This window comes from Amphiprion ocellaris, chromosome 10 (assembly GCF_022539595.1).
Source record: "Amphiprion ocellaris isolate individual 3 ecotype Okinawa chromosome 10, ASM2253959v1, whole genome shotgun sequence".
In the NCBI taxonomy this organism is placed as follows: domain Eukaryota; kingdom Metazoa; phylum Chordata; class Actinopteri; family Pomacentridae; genus Amphiprion; species Amphiprion ocellaris.
Window position 1 is genome coordinate 37111663 of NC_072775.1, and position 19681 is coordinate 37131343.

The 19681-nt window shown below is 43.1% G+C and overlaps 2 protein-coding genes across 6 annotated transcripts; both read left to right on the forward strand.

Moving 5' to 3' along the window:
* The first annotated feature begins 261 nt into the window (after window positions 1-261).
* On the forward strand, window positions 262-9160 carry LOC111581728 (zinc finger protein 335-like). 4 transcript variants are annotated; one of them, XM_055014873.1, is made up of 11 exons: window positions 262-279; window positions 441-539; window positions 2057-2226; window positions 4126-4244; window positions 5999-6466; window positions 7093-7600; window positions 7679-7739; window positions 7956-8072; window positions 8152-8285; window positions 8676-8799; window positions 8873-9160. In XM_055014873.1, the coding sequence occupies exons 5-11, from the start codon at window positions 6026-6028 to the stop codon at window positions 9024-9026; spliced, it is 1539 nt and encodes a 512-aa protein (XP_054870848.1). In that variant the 5' UTR covers window positions 262-279; window positions 441-539; window positions 2057-2226; window positions 4126-4244; window positions 5999-6025; the 3' UTR covers window positions 9027-9160. The 4 variants fall into 4 exon arrangements, with proteins under 4 accessions (XP_054870848.1, XP_054870849.1, XP_054870850.1 ...); XM_055014874.1 differs by having other exon boundaries at window positions 4130-4244; XM_055014875.1 differs by lacking the exons at window positions 262-279; window positions 2057-2226.
* Window positions 9161-11256: 2096 nt separating this feature from the next.
* Window positions 11257-19575, forward strand: LOC129347262 (trichohyalin-like). Of its 2 annotated transcripts, none has more exons than XM_055014814.1 (3): window positions 11257-16119; window positions 17602-17713; window positions 18704-19575. In XM_055014814.1, the coding sequence occupies exons 1-3, from the start codon at window positions 15630-15632 to the stop codon at window positions 18813-18815; spliced, it is 714 nt and encodes a 237-aa protein (XP_054870789.1). In that variant the 5' UTR covers window positions 11257-15629; the 3' UTR covers window positions 18816-19575. The 2 variants fall into 2 exon arrangements, with proteins under 2 accessions (XP_054870789.1, XP_054870788.1); XM_055014813.1 differs by having other exon boundaries at window positions 11258-16119; window positions 18627-19575.
* Window positions 19576-19681: the final 106 nt, after the last annotated feature.

The following is a 19681-nucleotide window of genomic DNA, read 5'->3' on the forward strand; positions in this document are numbered from 1 at the left end:
TGAGTGTGTGTGTGCGTGTGTGTGTGTGTACGTGTGTGTGTGGCTGCAGCTTGTCATGCAACGCTGCTCAATGTGAACATGCTCTCACGCAATGTGGCTGAGTCCTGTTTCGATGACGTCACACACACTTCCTGGCAGAGAGGAAAAAACATTCTTGTCATGTGACCTCCCTGATGGTGGTTACCATGGTGACCGCTGCCTTGATTTAACGTCTTCGTGGGTTTAAGGGGTTTGTTGTGGGATTAAAGCGCGTTTCGTGAGTTTACAGCTTGATTTAAGGTGTTTAATGGGCTTATTACTGAGTTAAATGATTTTATTTGGTTTGTTGCTGCTAATTAACTTGCAGAAATGTACTTTAGACACAAATATGGTGTTTTTATTAGTCGGATTAACTGAAGTTTGAAAATGATTTTTATCTTGTTGTTGCTCGTTTTTAAAAGCCCTTCAGGTGGCACTGCAGCGGCAGTCGGATTGGGAGACAAGAAGAAGAAGAGGAAGAGGAGGAAGAAGCGGTAATGGACGTAAACAAACAGCTGCAGGTGAGTTTCTGTAAAATTTCGGCGTTTCACCTCTAAACTGATTTATTGAAGCTGTTTCTGCTGAACATCGAAACACGAAGCCGCTCCGTTTGATTAGCTGTTGCTAGCACCATTAGCTTCCTCACCGTTAAACTCCCTGTTAGCGTGTTAGCTCAGCGTTAGCTTAGCGTTAGCATGCTCACCGGAGTTAGTTTCTTTCGTTTTTGTGGATTTAAAGTCTAAAAATCAAAGAGGAGTGTGACGCAGTTGGCTCCGTTAGCTCTCTGATGATGATATTTTGGAGAAAAAAGTTTATAAAAGCGTCATAATATTATTAGTAAGTTTAATTTTATGCGTTCAACAAGTAGTTTAGAGTTTATTTATTAATATAATAGAATACACTGTAAAAAAAAAAGTTTTTACTGTACAGTTCCGGTGTTCCAGTTTAACTGGTGATCAGGTGAACTGGTGATAGTTTCTGTCTCCAGATGTTTCGTCCGCAGATTCGTCCAGACCAGACCTGGCTGTGTGTGAAATAAAGATACCAGATAAAGAAGACCGAAAAACGTCAGCATCACTGCTTAATAAAGTCTATGTCCATGTAAATATCATCTACAGACAGTAAAAAGAAATGTGCTAAAAAAATAAAAAACACGTATTTTTATGACCGGTGAGACGAAACGAAACGATGTTATCCAGCGGTAAAATTATGAGAACACCGTCTTCCTCATCATGCCACCGATCAGTCTGATAAACATCCCGCTTCATCTACATAGATCTCTGTTATTCTGTCAGGTGTTGAACACCTGGTGGTTGTTCAGGAAACATGTCCAGGTTAACTGGGGATAATCACAAGTTGTCACAACAAGAAATGACGTTTAGGAGGTGGATGACTGAACGTGTTTTTATTGTTTTCTGAGTGACTAGTTTTGATAATGTGGTCTCAGTTTGTTCTGATGTATTTTATCAGATCCAGCTGATGTTCTGCTGCGTGTTGTTCTGATGTATTTTATCAGATCCAGCTAATGTTCTGCTGCGTGTTGTTCTGATGTATTTTATCAGAGCAGGCTGATGTTCTGCTGCGTGCTGTTCTGATGTATTTTATCAGATCCAGCTAATGTTCTGCTGCGTGTTGTTCTGATGTATTTTATCAGATCCAGGTGATGTTCTGCTGTGTGTTGTTCTGATGTATTTTATCAGATCCAGCTGATGTTCTGCTGCGTGTTGTGATGTATTTTATCAGATCCAGCTGATTTTCTGCTGTGTGTTGTTCTGATGTATTTTATCAGATCCAGCTGATGTTCTGCTGCGTGTTGTGATGTATTTTATCAGATCCAGCTGATTTTCTGCTGCGTGTTGTTCTGATGGGAGGCTGCTGAGGCTCTGAGTGTTTCTGAGAACAAACCTGAGTTAAACCTGGAGTTCTGCTCTGGATCTGTTCCACTGAACTCAGACTAACACACAGCAGTGGACGAGCTTCTATGTTGTGGGTTTTCTTGGTGAGACATTAATTAGTTTTGTGTCTCATTATTAACCAGGCGGAGAGGATCATCAGTGCCTCCCTCCCAGCTCTCCAGGACATCTACCAAGAACGCTGCATATGCAGGGCCAACTCCATCATGAAGGACCCCTCCCACCCCTCACATGGACTGGTTGTTGCCCTTCCATCAGGAAAGAGACTGCGTAGCATCAGAACCCACACATCAAGGTTCTGCAGCAGCTTCTTCCCACAGGCAGTCAGACTGTTGAACTCCCTGCAGCTACAACACATGTAGACCTGCACCCATCACCTCCATACCCAAACCTGCATCACAATAATCTCACTCACTATCACCCCAGTAGCTAGTATGATTGTGTCTGATGTATGCTTGTGCTTTTGTTTTGTTTTTGTTTTCTTATCTAGTTTAGTCTTTTTAAATTATCTTATATTTAGAATAGAATAGAATATTCTTATTGTCATTATACAATGTATAATGAGATTGCAGAGCTTCTCCTTTACAGTGCTAGGAAATCTTAAAGATAGTGCAAAAACAATCTATTTACGTATATACAATATAAATAACAGAGATAAATAACGGAGTGAATATAAATAGCAGTGAATGAGACAGTGGTGTATATTGCACAGATACACTATGTTGTTGGCTTTGTGTGAGATGTGAGAGTTCAGGGTGGTGATGGCTCTCAGAAAGAAACTGTTTTTAAGTCTGTTTGTCCTCGCTTTAATGCATCTGTAAACGCCTTCCAGAGGGCAACAGATCAAAAAGCTGAGAACCGGGATGTGAACTGTCCTTGATAATGTTCTGAGCTCTGCTGAGGCACCGGGTGGAGTAGATGTCCATGAGGGAGGGGAGAGGACAGCCAACGATCCTCTGAAGCCTCACTCTGTCTGCCTCAGTGCAGCTCCTGTACCAGGTGGAAATACAGAACATCAGCAGGTTCTCTATGGATGAGCTGTAGAAGGTCAGCAGCAGCTTCCTGTCCAGGTTGTTTTTCTGAGGACTCTCAGGAAGTGTAGCTGCTGCTGAGCCTTCTTTATGACAGCCGTCATGTTGTCTGTCCAGGAGAGGTCATCGGAGATCTGGACTCCCAGGAACCTGAATGTGTGGACTCTCTCCACACACTCGCCGTTGATGTAGAGGGGGGGTGGATCAGTTCTGTTCCTCCTGAAGTCCATGATGATCTCCTTTGTCTTTGAGGTGTTTAGTGTCAGGATGTTTACTGAACACCAGGTTGTGAGTTTCTGGACCTCCTCTCTATGTGTCATCAGCAAATTTGACCATGATGTTGTTTCTGTGAGCTGGTCTGCAGTCATAGGTGTAGAGACAGTACAGGAGGGGGCTCAGCACACAGCCCTGTGGTGTACCAGTGGAGGAAAGGTGGGGACCAAGTCTCACAGACTGGGGTCTGTTGGTTAAAAAGTCCTTAATCCAGCTGCATGTGAGAGAGGGGAGGCCCAGGGTGTCCAGTTTGTTTATCAGGATGTCTGGTATGATTGTGTTGAAAGCCGAGCTGTAATCCAAAAAGAGCATCCTGGCATAGCTCTGTGGTTGTTCCAGGTGGGTCAGCACAGCGTGCAGAGCTATGGCGATGGCGTCCTCTGTGGATCTGTTCGCTCGGTATGCAAACTGGTGGGAGTCGAGTGTGGGGGGGAGACAGTCTTTGATGTGCCGGAGAACCAGTCTCTCAAAGCACTTCATTTTATTTATTCTTAACTTTTTTGTAGTATTACCCTCATTTCTGCACTGTGAAATGGATGTGAGAAACGTCATTTCGTTTAACTGTACTACGTACATTGCTGAATGACAATAAAAGCTGAAGTTGAAGTGTTCAACAGCTGGCAGGATGACAGATCTATGTGTATGAAGCGGGATGTTTGTTGGACTGATTGGTGGCATGATGAGTAAAAATGTGTTCTCATAATTTTACCGCTGGATAACATCGTTTCGTTTCGTCTCACCGTTCATAAAAATACGTGTTTTTTATTTCTCCAGCACATTTCTTTTTACTGTCTGTAGGTGATATTTACATGGATATAGACTTTATTAAATGGTGATGCCGACATTTTTCGGCAAGATCTTCTTCATCTAGTATCTTTACTATCGCACAGCCAGGTCTGGTCTGGACGAATCTGAGGACGAAACATCTGGAGAAGGAAACTATCACCAGTTAACCTGATCACCAGCCTGGAACACCGGCAGCTGTGGTCGCCAGAACGCTAAAACGACGGTAAAACATTTTCTGCATTTACGATGAAGAAATGTATCGATATAGTTGATTTTAAAGTTAATAAACGTGCTTCATTCCATATTTTACTGTAAGAAAAAACAAGTTTTAACCTTTAAAAATGTGAACATTTACATGAAAATACCATGTAAGATAAAATTTGTGTAACATAGCAATATTACAGCATTTTTCCAACATCAGCACAACAGTTGGCGTATTTAACATTAAATGTGTTTTTTTTAAACAAAAATTGTGGTTAAAGCTGTCATAAATATTAAAGCATATGTCCGTTATTAACACAAAAGTAAGAAACTGTGTTTTTTACATGTAATAAATGTAGAAATTGCTGTGTTACTTATTAAATAAATAAATAGTACAGCATGTTTCCATTACCAGCACAACAATATGTACATGTAACTAGAAAAATTGTGTTCTTTTTGAGAATTAAACACAAAAATTACAGTATTGTTAAACATATTACGGCATTTTTCCATTAAAACTGCAGGAGTCAGGAAATGCTTTTTTTCAAGAGAAAAACATCTAAAAGACGCACTTTTCTCCTGGTGAACCTGTTTACAGTGAGTCAGTGTTAAATAGACTGCATCAAACTGTTTTAGCGTTTGCAAATTTTAGATTCCTTTATTAGTTCCACAAGAGGAAATCTACAACATCTCAGCAGCACAGTGACGTAAGAGAAATCAAAAGAACATATCTATGAAGTAAAGACAAGATATGTACAATATAAATAAGAAAAAAATACACACAAGGATCCTAACAACACACAATTTAAGAATATATACATTAATATATAATATATGCACAATTTAATGAAGCTGTTAAGAACTGAAGTGGTTTTAGTGGTTAATGAATGCTAATAAATGTTAGATAATTCTACAGTAAATGTATCGCAGAGAACACACCGACAACCAACGCGCAATAAATAAATACCATTTAAAGTAAAAATCAGAAAAATAAACATCAGTAAATAATTAAAGTGTTTAGTAGTGAGAACTGACTCTAAAATGGTGGGTTGGTGGAAAGACTTTTAGACGTAGAAGAAACTTTGAGGTGTGTGGGATGGTCTGGAGATGTTTAAATTAAGTATCTTTCAGTTAAGATATGGTTCTGTGTGGGAACGTTCTCCGTTATTTAATCATATTCAGACCAGAGACCTGAAGCTCGGCTGCTTCATTCAGACCCAGTGATGTAAACAGACAATAATTCATTAATAAACTACCAACTTTAAGAACGGTAGAACGTTCTGTGTGATGATGGTCAGTAGAACGTTCTGCGTGATGATGGTCAGTAGAACGTTCTGCGTGATGATGGTCAGTAGAACGTTCTGCGTGATGATGGTCAGTAGAACGTTCTGCGTGATGATGGTCAGTAGAACCTCCTGTGTGATGATGATCAGTAGAACGTTCTGACTGCTGGGAGGAGCTCAGGACTCACCTGGAGCTGATTATTTACCTGCAGACTCCATGTCAGGGATCAGTTTCCATCAACACAAACAGTTCAACCGAAATAAAAACCAAAACACACGATTTCAAAAATATACACAACAAAGAAAGAAATACACAAAAACACACAAAACTACAACGATCAACATGTTTGTTTCTGCCGTTTTTCCAATCCATCATATTCTAGTTGTTAGGGACTCATCACCATGGCAACACAGACCAGGTGGTGTCCTCAGAGTCCTGATTCTACCTGAATATTCACCTGAATATTCACCTGAAGCCTTCCATTTCCTGCAGAGTTAAACGTCCAATCAGCGGCCGGTGATGTCGTGGGTGAAGCAGCGGTACCGTGACATCAGCCCCGTGACCCTGCAGGTGGTGGGCGGAGCCGTGAGCTCCAGTCTGTACTGTGGGGAGGTGGAGGGGCTCCTAGGGGCCACGGCCGGGCTGGTGGAGTCCTTCCTGGTGGAGCTCTATCGCTGCAAACTCTGTCAGTTCACCTGCTTCCTGAAGGCCTCCATCAGCAGCCACTTGCTGCTCAGGCACCGCCCCCCCGGCCTCACCTGCCTGGGGGGCGGGGCTGAGGGTGGAGAGGAGGCGGGGCTGCAGCGGGGGGCGTCGCCTTATCAGCTGGACCTGAACGGAGAAGCGAAGCAGAGCGACGAGGACGAGGACTTCCTGCTCTACAACATGCTGGACAACATGAGCCCGCCCACATGTGACATCAGCACCGAGGGGGGGCTGCAGGTTGCACACACCTGTGAGGTGACACTCCTGACGTGCACACACTCACACACCGACACACACACACACACACACACACACACACACACACACAGGTTCTTTATCAGTGATCAGAGTTCTACCTTCATACTTTGAATACTTCCAGAGTTCCAGGTCCTTGAAGTCCATAGAGGTGGTCCAGATTTATCACTTTTTAATGGACTTTTCCATCATTTCTGATCCTCAGAACTTCATCAGTCCAGCAGATAGAACCATGACATTTAGGAGGAGAAACACATCTGAGTTCTGGTAAAAACTGACACCAGATCAGTTTAAATCCATCCAGGTGTCACAGTCTGAACACTGGATCTGGTTTCTGTTTATTTTCTCTAGAACCAGCCTATATTTTATGACAGGATCATCCAACAGACACGATTCATTCTGTGGAAAAAGAACTTTCTAATAAACTCATATTTTTGAACTTTTATTTTTCTTGGTTTTAGTTTTTAATCTGCAGTTTTTTTTGAAGAGTTTTAAAATGAGACATAGAATGAAGTGTTTTTAATAATCTGATGATTCTGTTTTTATGGTGATTTCTTTAAACCCCTGTTGTTAGTTCTGGTTGTGGTTCCGGTGTGTTTTCTGAGCGTCCGTCCGTCCGTCTGCAGGTCAGCACTCTGTTTGAGGAGGAGGACTCGTCAATGTTCCCTCTGAAGAGGAGCTCTGTGGACCTGTCCTGTCCAATGGACCCCCCCTCCACCCAGGAGCAGATGGCGCAGTCTGCTCACCTCATGACTCTGGGTCTCTGTCGGATCTCCAAACCGCCCCCTCCTCCCTCCACGACCTCCCCTGTCCAGAACCCCCCGCCCCCCCAGGCGCCAGCTCCGCCCCCCGACAGGCTGTCGTGTCTCCTGTGTCCGCTGACGCTGCCGTCCCGCCGGCTGCTGGACGTCCATGTCAGGTCTCACCGCCCCGCCGGCGGCTTCAGCTGCATCTGCTGCCGACGGACGGCCGACAGCTGGGAGGAGCTCCAGCCTCACTGGAGCGTCTGCAGGAGGAGGAGGAGGGAGGAGCTGGGAGACAGGAGGAGGAGGAAGAAGGCGGTGGCCTGTCAGAGGACGTTCAGGAACACCGCATCACGAAACGCTCCGACTCACAAATACAGCAGATCCTCAGGTCAGCCTCAGTCATCATAATCATCATCATCATCAGTAGCCCAGAACGCTGCTAACGCTGGAGATGATTGGCTTTCAGATGAGTGGAGGGAGCAGCTGATTGGACGAGCTGAAGGGAAGAAGAAGGAGCAACTTGACAGGTAAACTAAAGGAAATGAACAAATCTGAGCTGAAAGAGTCTGAATATGATCACAGTGTCCAGATATTCTCACAAAATGTGATGAAAAAATACGATGAATGGAAAAAAGACATTTTAAACACGAGAGAATCTGATCAAATGTGTTTAAAATGTGATCAAATGTTTTAAATCTATAACACTGTTTTAGTTATTAACATGTGACTCGTGTTTCCACAAGACCTCCAGGTGATTCGCTGCAGAACGTCTCAGAGACCAAGAAGAAGACCAGGAGGAAGAGGAACGAAGGGACGGAGACGTCAGAGCAGCCGGCCTTCACCTGCTCTCTGTGTCATAGGTAACACCTACACGACACAGTAGCTACCTGGGGCCGGCCCCTGATTGGTCCATTCAGCTGTGATGTTTCTTCTCTGCAGGAAGTTCTCCTCCAAGCTCACTCTCAGGCGTCACCTGGGTGTCCACGGAGGAGACAAACCCTTCACCTGTCCTCACTGTACCTACAGCAGCAGACTGAAGGCCTCGCTGCTGCAGCACCTGAGGACTCACACAGGTAACACACACACACCTGAGGACTCACACAGGTAACACACACACACCTGAGGACTCACACAGGTAACACACACACACCTGAGGACTCACACGGGTAACACACACACCTGAGGACTCACACAGGTAACACACACACCTGAGGACTCACACAGGTAACACACACACACCTGAGGACTCACACAGTTAACACACACACACCTGAGGACTCACACAGGTAACACACACGCACACCTATGTGTGTTGTGTCCAGGTGAGAAGCCGTACAGGTGTGTAACTGAGTGTGTGTGTTGTGTCCAGGTGAGAAGCCGTACAGGTGTGTAACTGAGTGTGTGTGTTGTGTCCAGGTGAGAAGCCGTACAGGTGTGTAACTGAGTGTGTGTGTTGTGTCCAGGTGAGAAGCCGTACAGGTGTGCTGAGTGTCCGTATGCGTCCATCGATCGCAGCTCTCTGCTCCGCCACAGTCGAACCCACAGCCAGGTGAAGCCGTACAGGTGTCAGCACTGTGACTACAGCAGGTAACACTCACCTGACACACGCTGCTGTGATTGGAGTGCAGTCGTCATGGTAACAGTTATTTCCCTGTCTCAGCATCCAGAAGAAGAGCCTGGACCTCCACGCTCGCCGGCATCACACCGGGGAGGCGTTTCCATGCCAACAGTGTGACTACTCAAGTCCGGACCGCCAGCTGCTGCTGAGACACATCCGCCGACACCACACCCCCTCTCATCACACTGCGCTCTGATTGGACCGTTAGAGGCAGGCTCGCAGGGGACCAGAGACTCTGATTGGCTATGTAGGGGGTAGGGTCTGATGATGGAAGCAGGAAGTGTTTTTATGGTTGCTTTTTTACATCAAAATAAAAGACGTTTGTCTGTGTTTGTGTGATGAAGCAGCTGTCGCCACAGTAACACTGACAGGATGGAAACAGAGCAGTCAGATCATAAAAGCGTGATGCAGAATAACGTTCTAATGTAGTCATGAATCCTGTCTCTAGATGATCCTGGTTCCTGTTCTGACATTAAAGTTCACCCACAATCAACTTTTTTAAGTTTCTCCAGCTTTAGATGGAATTATTCAAAAGTTGTTGACAGTTAAAAACTTGTTCCAAAAGTCATCCAAAATCACATAAAACTCACTCAGTATTGTTCAAAATAACATGTAAATCATCCAAAATGACTTAAAAACTGTTAAAACAACTTTAAAAATGTCTGAAAGTCCTTAAAAACTTCTTCAAATTATAAAAAATACACAAAATTACAAAAATGTGTAAAAAAGTATTTGAACTTTGTCTAAGTGGACTCAACAATTGTTCAAAAACGTACGAAAATCCATCCAAAAAGAAATTTGTTTTACTTTGCTGTAATTTGACTAAGACTGAAAGTCTTGAAATGCCTAAAATGTCTCAGTATTGTTCAAAATGTAATTTAAATCATACAAAATTACTTGTAAATTGTTTAGAAACTCAAAAACAGTACTTTAAAAAATTATTCAAAATTAGACAATTACCCACAATGACCAAAATTTGTCCATGTAGACTCAACATTCGTTAAAATCATACGAAAATCTGTTCAAAATGAAACAAACATCGTCCAGAATGACTTTTTATTTTTCTCTAATAGTTGTGACCAACCACCTAACAACTTTAAAGTTCACCCACAATCACCTTTAAAGTTTTCTTTGGTGGATTATCAGGAACCAGAAACACATCCAGGAACCAATGATTGTTTCTAGGACTCTGAACTGTTCACACTAGGATACATCCCATAATACTGATGATCACACTAGGATACATCCCATAATACTGATGATCACTAGGATACATCCCATAATACTGATGCTCACAGCTGTTTATAGAGGAAATGAACAGAAACCAGATTCAGTGTTCAGACTGTGACACCTGGATGGATTTAAACTGACCTGATGTCAGTTTTTTTCAGAACTGATGTGTTTTTTATTGAAGATTGGTCAAGTTACATGAAACCTGGCAAAAAAGAATCACTCAAAAATAATCCCAATTTTTTCAGTATTTGTCAAAAATAGCTCAAAAATTGTTCAAAATGACAAAAGACATCCAAAATTACACTAAATTGTACCAAAATTATGAAAATTTGTCCAAATAATGACAAAAAACTTAAAAATAGACTCAGTATTTCCCCAAATGATTTCAAAAATGTTCAAAAGGACCTGAAATGTGTCCTAAATGACTCAAAAGTTGTCCAGAATTGGTCAAATCTGGATGGTCTTCAGACTGTGACACCTGGATGATTTAAACTGATCCAGTGTCAGTTTTTACCAGAACTCAGATGTGTTGTTCCTCCTAAATGTCATGGTTCTATCTGCTGGACTGATGAAGTTCTGAGGATCAGAAATGATGGAAAAAGTCCATTAAAAAGTGATAAATCTGGACCCACCTCTACAGACTTCAAGGACCTGGAATGTTCTAAGTGAGACTGTTGTGTTTATAACAGATGTAGTGGAAGTTGGCTCAAAGGGGAAAAACGACGGGAGAAAGGAGCGGGTTTGCAAACAGCGGCTTTTCGTTTATTAACGTCTATATCGTGCCGCCTTCATGACACCTCTCCTTCTCTTGTCCGGCTACATTGTCGCACGCAGAACACGCCAGGGTGCATTACTGCCCTCTTGTGGTGGTTATGAGTAACAACGCTCAACCTTAAACCCAAATTGACATTTAACAATGCATCCTGGTTTTCTTACAACTACACATTTTCTTTAAACACCACAGAGACTAAACTGAAAGACTGGAAGCAGGAAAGGAGAACGTCCCCTGGAGAAAATTCTAGAGTAGACCTACCGACAACTTGAGAAAGTTCTAGAGTAGACTACTCTAGAACTCTAGGTCTACTCTAGAACTTTCTCCAGGGGACGTTCTCCTCTATGGACTTCAAGGACCTGGAACTCTGGAGATATTTCCAGTATGAAGGTAGAACTCTGATCATTAATAAAGAACCTGGTGGTTCTGAGGAACTTTTTGCAGACGTGGTTGACTTGAACAAACAGTAATGATGTCATTTCCTGCCTGTGTTGCTGTTTGTGGTAATCAACAGTCTAAACAGCTGATTGGTGGACCTGCTGACCCCGCCCCTCTGAGGTTAATCAGCTTGTAGAGGATAATCTCTCCCACACCCTGAACCAGTTTAACTAACCCACAGCGTCTCCATGGCAACACGCCGGTAACCAGCCCTGATCTCATTTATTAGTTGCTGGATCAGTTTAATCCTCGACGAGTGAAACAGGAAGCTGAACGCTGGAGCTGCTGATCATGTGCAGAGTTCAGGAGGATGAAGGGATGAAGGAGAGCAGATGAACCTTCAGACACGTGTTCAGCCGAGCAGCTACCAGGTGGAGACACTTTATTCTACATGTCTTATTCACAAAAGTGTTTCATCAGATCCTGGAGAACCAGAACCAGAACATTCCTCCTGGTTCTGGTTCTCCCGGACCCACTCAGCTGAGACCAAAACATTCAGAGAGTTTCAGGTTGAACTGCAGGCAGTGTTTCCTCAGAGAGACTAAAATAAATGCAGCAGAAACATAGACCAGAGGAGCAGGTAGTTGGAGATCCATCCAGCATGGAGGAACATCTACAGATGATGAGCAGAGTAGAGAGGAAACACGGAGATAGAAGAACATCAATGTAGCCAGGCTGACAAAGGGTCAGACCTCTGTTCAACCTTGTATTCCTTTAGCTTTGAGCAGTAACAACTTCATGAGCTTCTTTACAAATAAAATTATAACGATTAGAGAAAAAATTAATCTGGCCCTTCCTACAAATGTCACAGATGTATCATCGAGTACAGATACTTTAGAATTGGCTGTAAGACCAGATGGATATTTAGAATTTTTCACTCCCATACATCTCTCTGAACTAATTTCAATAGTTTCTACATCCAAACCATCCACATGTCTTTTAGATCCTATCCCAACTGGACTGTTCAAGGAGGCTTTACCTTTAATTAATTCCTCAATGTTAGATCTGATTAATCTCTCTCTAGTAACAGGCTATGTACCACAGGCTTTTAAGGTTGCTGTAATCAAACCTTTACTTAAAAAGCCCACTCTAGATCCACATGTTTTAGCCAACTATAGACCAATTTCCAACCTCCCATTTCTCTCCAAAATTCTGGAAAGAACAGTTGCAAATCAATTATGTGAACATTTACAAAGGAATAGCTTGTTTGAAGAGTTTCAGTCAGGCTTCAGAGTGCATCATAGCACAGAAACAGCTCTGGTGAAAGTTACTAATGACCTTCTCATAGCGTCATATAATGGACTGGTCTCTATACTTATTTTATTGGACCTTAGTGCAGCATTCGATACAATCGACCACAAACTTTTATTACAGTGACTAGAACATTCTATTGGCATTAAAGGGACAGCACTGGACTGGTTTAAATCCTACTTATCAGACAGGTTCCAGTTTGTGCATGTCAACAATGACTCTTCTGAGCATACTAGGGTTAATCATGGAGTTCCTCAGGGTTCTGTCTTAGGACCAATACTGTTCACATTATACATGCTTCCCTTAGGCAATATTATTAGGAAGCACTGTATTAATTTCCATTGTTATGCTGACGACACTCAATTGTATTTATCTATGAAGCCAAATGAAACTAATCAGCTAGCTAGACTGCAAGATTGTCTTAAGGACATAAAGACCTGGATGACCTATAATTTCTTACTACTAAATTCAGACAAGACTGAAGTCATTGTATTTGGCCCCAAACATCTTAGAGAATTGCTTTCAAAGCATATAGTTACTCTGGATGGCATTACATTGGCCTCCAGTACTACTGTGAGGAACCTTGGTGTTATCTTTGACCAGGACATGTCCTTTAACTCACACATAAAACAAATCTGTAGGACTTCCTTTTTCCACCTGAGAAATATTGTGAAAATCAGGAACATCCTGTCTCAGAGTGATGCAGAAAAACTAGTCCATGCATTTGTTACTTCTAGGCTTGACTACTGTAATTCCTTATTATCAGGTTGTCCCAATAGCTCTCTGAAACATCTACAGCTGATCCAAAACGCTGCAGCCAGAGTACTGACGGGAGTTAGCAAGAGAGATCATATTTCTCCTATATTGGTTTCTCTTCATTGGCTTCCTGTTAAATCTAGAATAGAATTCAAAATCCTTCTTCTGACATATAAAGCTCTTAACAACCAATCTCCATCATATCTTAAAGACCTGATAGTACCATATTATCCTAGCAGAACTCTTCGCTCAGACTGCAGCCTTACTTGTTGTTCCTAGAATCTCTAAAAGTAGAATGGGAGGCAGAGCCTTCAGTTATCAGCTCCTCTCCTGTGGAACCAGCTCCCAGTTTGGGTTCTGGAGGCGGACACCCTCTCTAATTTTAAGACCAGGCTTAAAACCTTCCTCTTTGACAAAGCTTATAGTTAGGGCTGACTGGGTGACCCTGACGGGGTGAGCTGGTGTTTTCATTGGCAAAACTGACTTCCCCTCTTGACGTCCCTTTAGTTTGCCCCTAGTTATGCTGCTATAGGCCTAGGCTGCTGGGGAACCTCTCTTGATGCACTGAACCCTTCTCTAACTACCTATGTATTTACTATATATACCATTATTGCATTACACTCACTCTGTTTCTCCCTGTGTCCTTTCTCCGAGTGTCCCTGGTCCCAGAGCTGGATGCTTCAGATGTGTGGTTGTGTTTCATGGTCCTTGTGTCCCACCCCCCACCTCTCTATCCCTACCTCTATCTCTACCTTTCTACCTCTTCTGTCCCTCTCAGCCCGTCCGGCCAGCAGCAGATGGTTCCCCCACATTAGAGCCAGGTTCTGCTCGAGGTTTTTTTCCCTGTTAAAAGGGTGTTTTCCTGCCACTGTCTCCTTAGGGCTGCTCTGGGGGTTCAGGCATATGGGTTCTGTAAAGCGTCTCGAGACAATTTGACTGTAATTGGTGCTATATAAATAAAATTGAATTGAATTGAATTGAATAAGAGACACAAAATGACAGAAACAAGACATAAAACGTAAAAAATGAGAAATAAAATGACCCAACTAACACGCAAAAGGACAAAAATGAGACCAAAAAGTGACACAAAAGGGCAAAAAACAGGACAAAGTGACAGAAGCAAGACATAAAATGACACAAATTAGACTCAAAATGACAAAAATGAGACAGAACGCCATAAAACAGGAAGTAAGCAACAGAAATGTGACACAAAACAACAAAAAAACAAGACAAAATGACAAACTGACAAATGAGACACTACACAAGACAGAAAATAACAAAAAACACAAAACGACAAAAAGGAGACCAAAAAATGACTAAAAAAGGAAAACACAAGAGAAAATGACACAAAATGAGACACAAAACAACAACAAGATAGAAAAAATGACCACAAACACACAAAATGTAAAAAAATGAGACACAAAATGACAAAATCATCATGAAAGGACCCAAATGACAATGATAAATCTGTGCAAAAAAAGTGCAAAAATGACTTCTAAACTGTCTGAAAAGGCATGAACTTGAGCAGAAGTGTTGATTGTAAATGTTCCTAAACCTGTTAGAAATGATCATGAGGAAAACCAAAGCTACTGGATAAATAAAGTAAAAAAAAAAAAAGAGTCGGGAGCTCCGAGCCGCTGCGTCTGTGCGCGCCACCATCTGAAATTCAGCAGAAACAGAGAACAGAGGAGAAGGTTGTTGGAGATCCATCCAGCATGAAGAAACATCTACAGATGATGAGCAGAGTAGAGAGGAAACATGGAGATAGAAAAACATCTACAGGATGAGGAGATGGTAGGAGCTTCAGGAGAAACCAACTGATGGAAGATGTTTCTAGAAACATCTTCCATCCTCCAGCTGGTTTCTCCTGAAGTTCCTACCATTAACAGGACCTGGATGACTAAGAACCTCCAGAGAACAATGAGGAGAACATTAGTTGAGAGAAACTGGTTCAGACTCAGGATCTGAAATAGTCTTGGATTGTGGCTGAGATGAAACGTGAAACAATCAAGGACATGATCAGCGTCTTTCATGGTTCCTGAGATGTTGTTCAGACTAAACTTTCTACAGATAGTTGGAGAGCAGAGGAACCCTGATGACTGTTGTCCTTCAGAAGGTGAGAACATGTTGAATCGCCTTCAGGTTGACCTGTCATCATCCAGAAGATCAGAGAGCAGCTCACAGCTTAGAGGAGGGTCTCAGCTCTAAATCTGACCTGACCTACATCCAGCTGGGATCACGGCTTCAGTCCAACTCCTTCGTCTGAGGAGGCCACACCAGCTTCTGAGGACAGAGCAGCATCTGGACAGCTGCTGATGGCCACCTCTGTTTCATCAGCGTGACGACCAGATGCTGTTCATGGAGCCAGCTGCTGTAGATGTGACCTTTGGAAAGGAGGAGGTGCAGACCTTCAAACAGCAGGAGGAGGTCCAGACCTTCAAACAGCAGGAGGAGGTCCAGACCTTCAAACAGCAGGAGGAGGTGCAGACCTTCAAGCAGGAGGAGGAGGTCCAGACTTTCAAACAAGAGGAGATCCAGACTTTTGAGCAACAGGAATCCCAGATGTTCAGACACGTGGAGGTGCAGACCTTTGAGCAACAGGAGGTTCAGATGTTCAGACCGGAGGAGGTGCAGACCTTCAGAGAGGAGGACGTCCAGACCTTCAAACAGCAGCAGGAGGTCCAGATGTTTAGAGAGAATGAGGTCCAGATGTTCAAGCAGGAGGAGGTCCAGATGTTCAGAGAGGACGAGGTCCAGATGTTCAAGCAGGAGGAGGTCCAGATCTTGATGGCGGAGATTCAGGAGGTCCGAGTCTTCCAGAGTCCGGTGACGTTGTCAGGTCAGTTCCATCTCCTCTGGTTCTTCAGCTGGTTGATCTTCTCATCCAGACGTTTATTCTCAGGAACATGCCTGGATCCAGTCTGTTCCTCAATGTTCTGTAGGTGGAACCTCATAATAAAGATCCAGTAGAACTCTGTCTAAATGTAGTACTAGAGGGTAGGATGTAGTACTAGATGGTAGGATGTAGTACTAGAGGGTAGGATGTAGTACTAGATGGTAGGATGTAGTACTAGAGGGTAGGATGTAGTACTAGATGGCAGAATGTACTACTAGATGGTAGAATGTAGTACTAGAGGGTAGGATGTAGTACTAGATGGTAGGATGTAGTACTAGATGGTAGGATGTAGTACTAGAGGGTAGGTTGTAATACTAGATGGTAGGATGTAGTACTAGAGAGTAGGATGTAGTACTAGATGGTAGGATGTAGTACTAGAGGGTAGGGTGTAGTACTAGATGGTAGGATGTACTGCAGTAAACCTGTTTTCTCACCATGATGTCAGTAGATGTAGATCAGACGTAGGTCCTGGTTGTTCCACCAGGTGGAGCCTCTTCCTGTTTAATGCTGTAGAGACCAGAGGATGTTGTTATCATGTCGTGTTAAAGCAGAGAGTGTTGTTGTTTTGTGGGAGTTTAGCAGCAGTGGGCACCATGACAACAACTCCTGAGGAGGAACTGTCATGTTCTTGACGTGTTTGATGTCGGTCTAAATGTTACTGAAATGAGATTTAACAATAGCAGACACTGAATGTTAGTGATGAAAAGTTCATTTTGCCTTGATCCATTTTTAATCATTTAGTATTTAATACCTGCTGATCCGTTTCTCCAAGATTTTACACATTTAAAGTATTGTAGATCAGCTGTAGTACCTGGATGTCCCACCAGGTGGAGCCTCTTCCTGTCTTACTGTAGCAACCATGGTAGGAGGTCTCCTCAGAGAGCATTATGGGAGTTTATCTGGCAGAGGGGAACCATGATGATCCCTTCTGGAAGCTTTAATGACCTCCTGCGTTCATTCCAGCACCTCATGGATCAGTCTGTAGTAGAACAACCAATAAAACACGGGGTTTCTATTATTAATCATCAGTTATTGATGGCAATGATGGACTGATACTGAATATGAAATGATCAGGACATGTTTACCTGGAGGTTGAGACGTCCTCAGAGGGAGGACATGTTTACCTGAAGGTGGAGACATCCCCAGAGGGAGGACATGTTTATCTGGAGGTGGAGATGTCCAGGAGGTGGCGACGTCCTCAGAGGGAGGACATGTTTACCTGGAGGCGGAGATGTCCTCAGAGGGAGGACGTGTTTATCTGGAGGTGGAGACGTCCAGGAGGTGGAGACATCCTCAGAGGGAGGACATGTTTACCTGGAGGTGGAGACGTCCTCAGGGGGAGGACATGTCTGCCTAGATTTGGGGACGAGGACCATCAAACATCTGGTGGTGTTAACCAGCCATTTGCTTCTGTCTCTTGTCCAGAGGTGATGACATCCAATGGCTTCTGTCTGGCCAACAGCGAGACCATCCTGTTTGACTTGACCCCACCCACACAGGAAGTCCCGATCCAATCAGACGACCCCACAGGCCGGCGGTGAGCTGTCAATCAATTCCAAGTTTATGTCATCGCTGTATGTGTCTCCATGTGTCATGTTCATGTATGTTCAGGTACGTTCAGGTACATCCAGGTACGCTCTGATACATTCAGGTAAATCCAGGTACGTTCACGTACATCCAGGTATGCTCTGATACATTCAGGTACATTCAGGTACATCCAGGTATGCTCTGATACATTCAGGTACATTCAGGTACGTTCAGGTACGTTCTGATACATTCAGGTACATTCAAGTTCATTCAAGTACATTTAGGTACGTTCAGGTACGTTCAAGTACGTTCTGATACATCCAGGTACGTTCAGGTACATTCAGGTACGTTCAGGTACGTCCAGGTACGTTCTGATACGTCGAGGTATGTTCTAATACGTCCAGGTACATTCAGGTACATTCTGATACGTCCAGGTATGTTCAGGTACATTCAGGTACGTTCAGGTAAGTTCTGATACGTCCAGGTACATTCAGGTACGTTCAGGTACATTCAGGTATGTTCAGGTACGTTCTGATACGTTCAGGTACGTTCAGGTACATTCAGGTACGTTCAGGTACGTCCGGGTACGTTCTGACCTTAACACTTTTATTGTGTTATTTACCAGTTGTTTGTTTACTGTGTTTTGTTGTTACTATCTTCTTTACCCAACAGTAAATGTTTACGTGTTTAGTTTACTTGTTGTTTATTGTCTTGTTCAGTATTTTGTTTGCTTTGTTTTGTTTTTGTTTATTTGCTGTTCAGTTTACCGGTTGTTTACAGTTTGTTTTGTTGTTGATTGTGGTTTGTTTACCATTTTGCTTACCCAGTGGTAAATATTTGTTTTCTATTGTTTGTTTTTGGTGTTGTTTACCAGACAGTAAATGTTTGTTTGTTTGCTTGTTTGTTTGTTTGTTGTGTCTCAGACCGAGTGTCGGGACTGAAGTCTGTCTGCAGCTCTGCCATCCGTCCGTCTCTCCTCACCTTCTCCGTGGTTTCACAGGGAGGATGGGTCAATTGATGAAGAGGCGGCGTTTCAGGCGAAACACGGCCCCGCCCCCCTGATGCATCACCTGCTGCTCACCTGGATGCAGGAGACAGACATCCTGGACTGATACTGTCGAGGACAGTCATCATGGTGACACTCACCTCATCCATCGATCGATTGATTGATCAGTGGATGGACTGATGGACTCCTGGTACATTGTGGGAGATTAAACTGGTCTCTGTGTGGACAAGTTAGTTTCCGCTGCTCCACATCTGTCCAACATCTGTCTAATGTCTGCCCAACATCTGTCTAAAATCTGTCGAATATCTGTCCAACATCTGTCTAATATCTGTCTAATATCTTTCCAACATCTGTCCAACATCTGTCTAATATCTGTCCAACGTCTGTCTAATATCTGTGCAACATCTGTCCAACATCTGTCTAACATCTGTCTAGTATCTGTCCAACATCTGTCCAACCTCTGTCTAAAATCTGTCCAACATCTGTCTAATATGTGTTCAACATCTGTCCACATGCCCAACATTTTCCAACATTTATCCAACAACTGTCCAACATCTGTCCAACTTCTGTCCAACATCTGCCCAACATCTGTCTAATATCTGTCCAATTTCTGTCTAACATCTGTGCAACATCTGTCCAACATCTGTCTAATATCTCTCCAACATCTAACATCTGTCCAACGTCTGTCCAGTATCTGTTCAACATCTGTCTATTATCTCTCCAACATCTAACATCTGTCCAACTTCTGTCCAACATTTGTCCAACTCTGAACACAGTCCATCCATTGGTTAATTATTATAATCAGTGAATCTTTGTATTGAACTGATGAAAACATGGAAAATAAAACTCCACATTAAACACTGTTACAGATTTAATGTGGCTCATTGCTCCAGTTTCAGTGACGGCTGGAAATATCTGGACTGTCTTCACCTCCTGATGGTCTGAAGTCTGACGAACATGAACCTGGAAAAT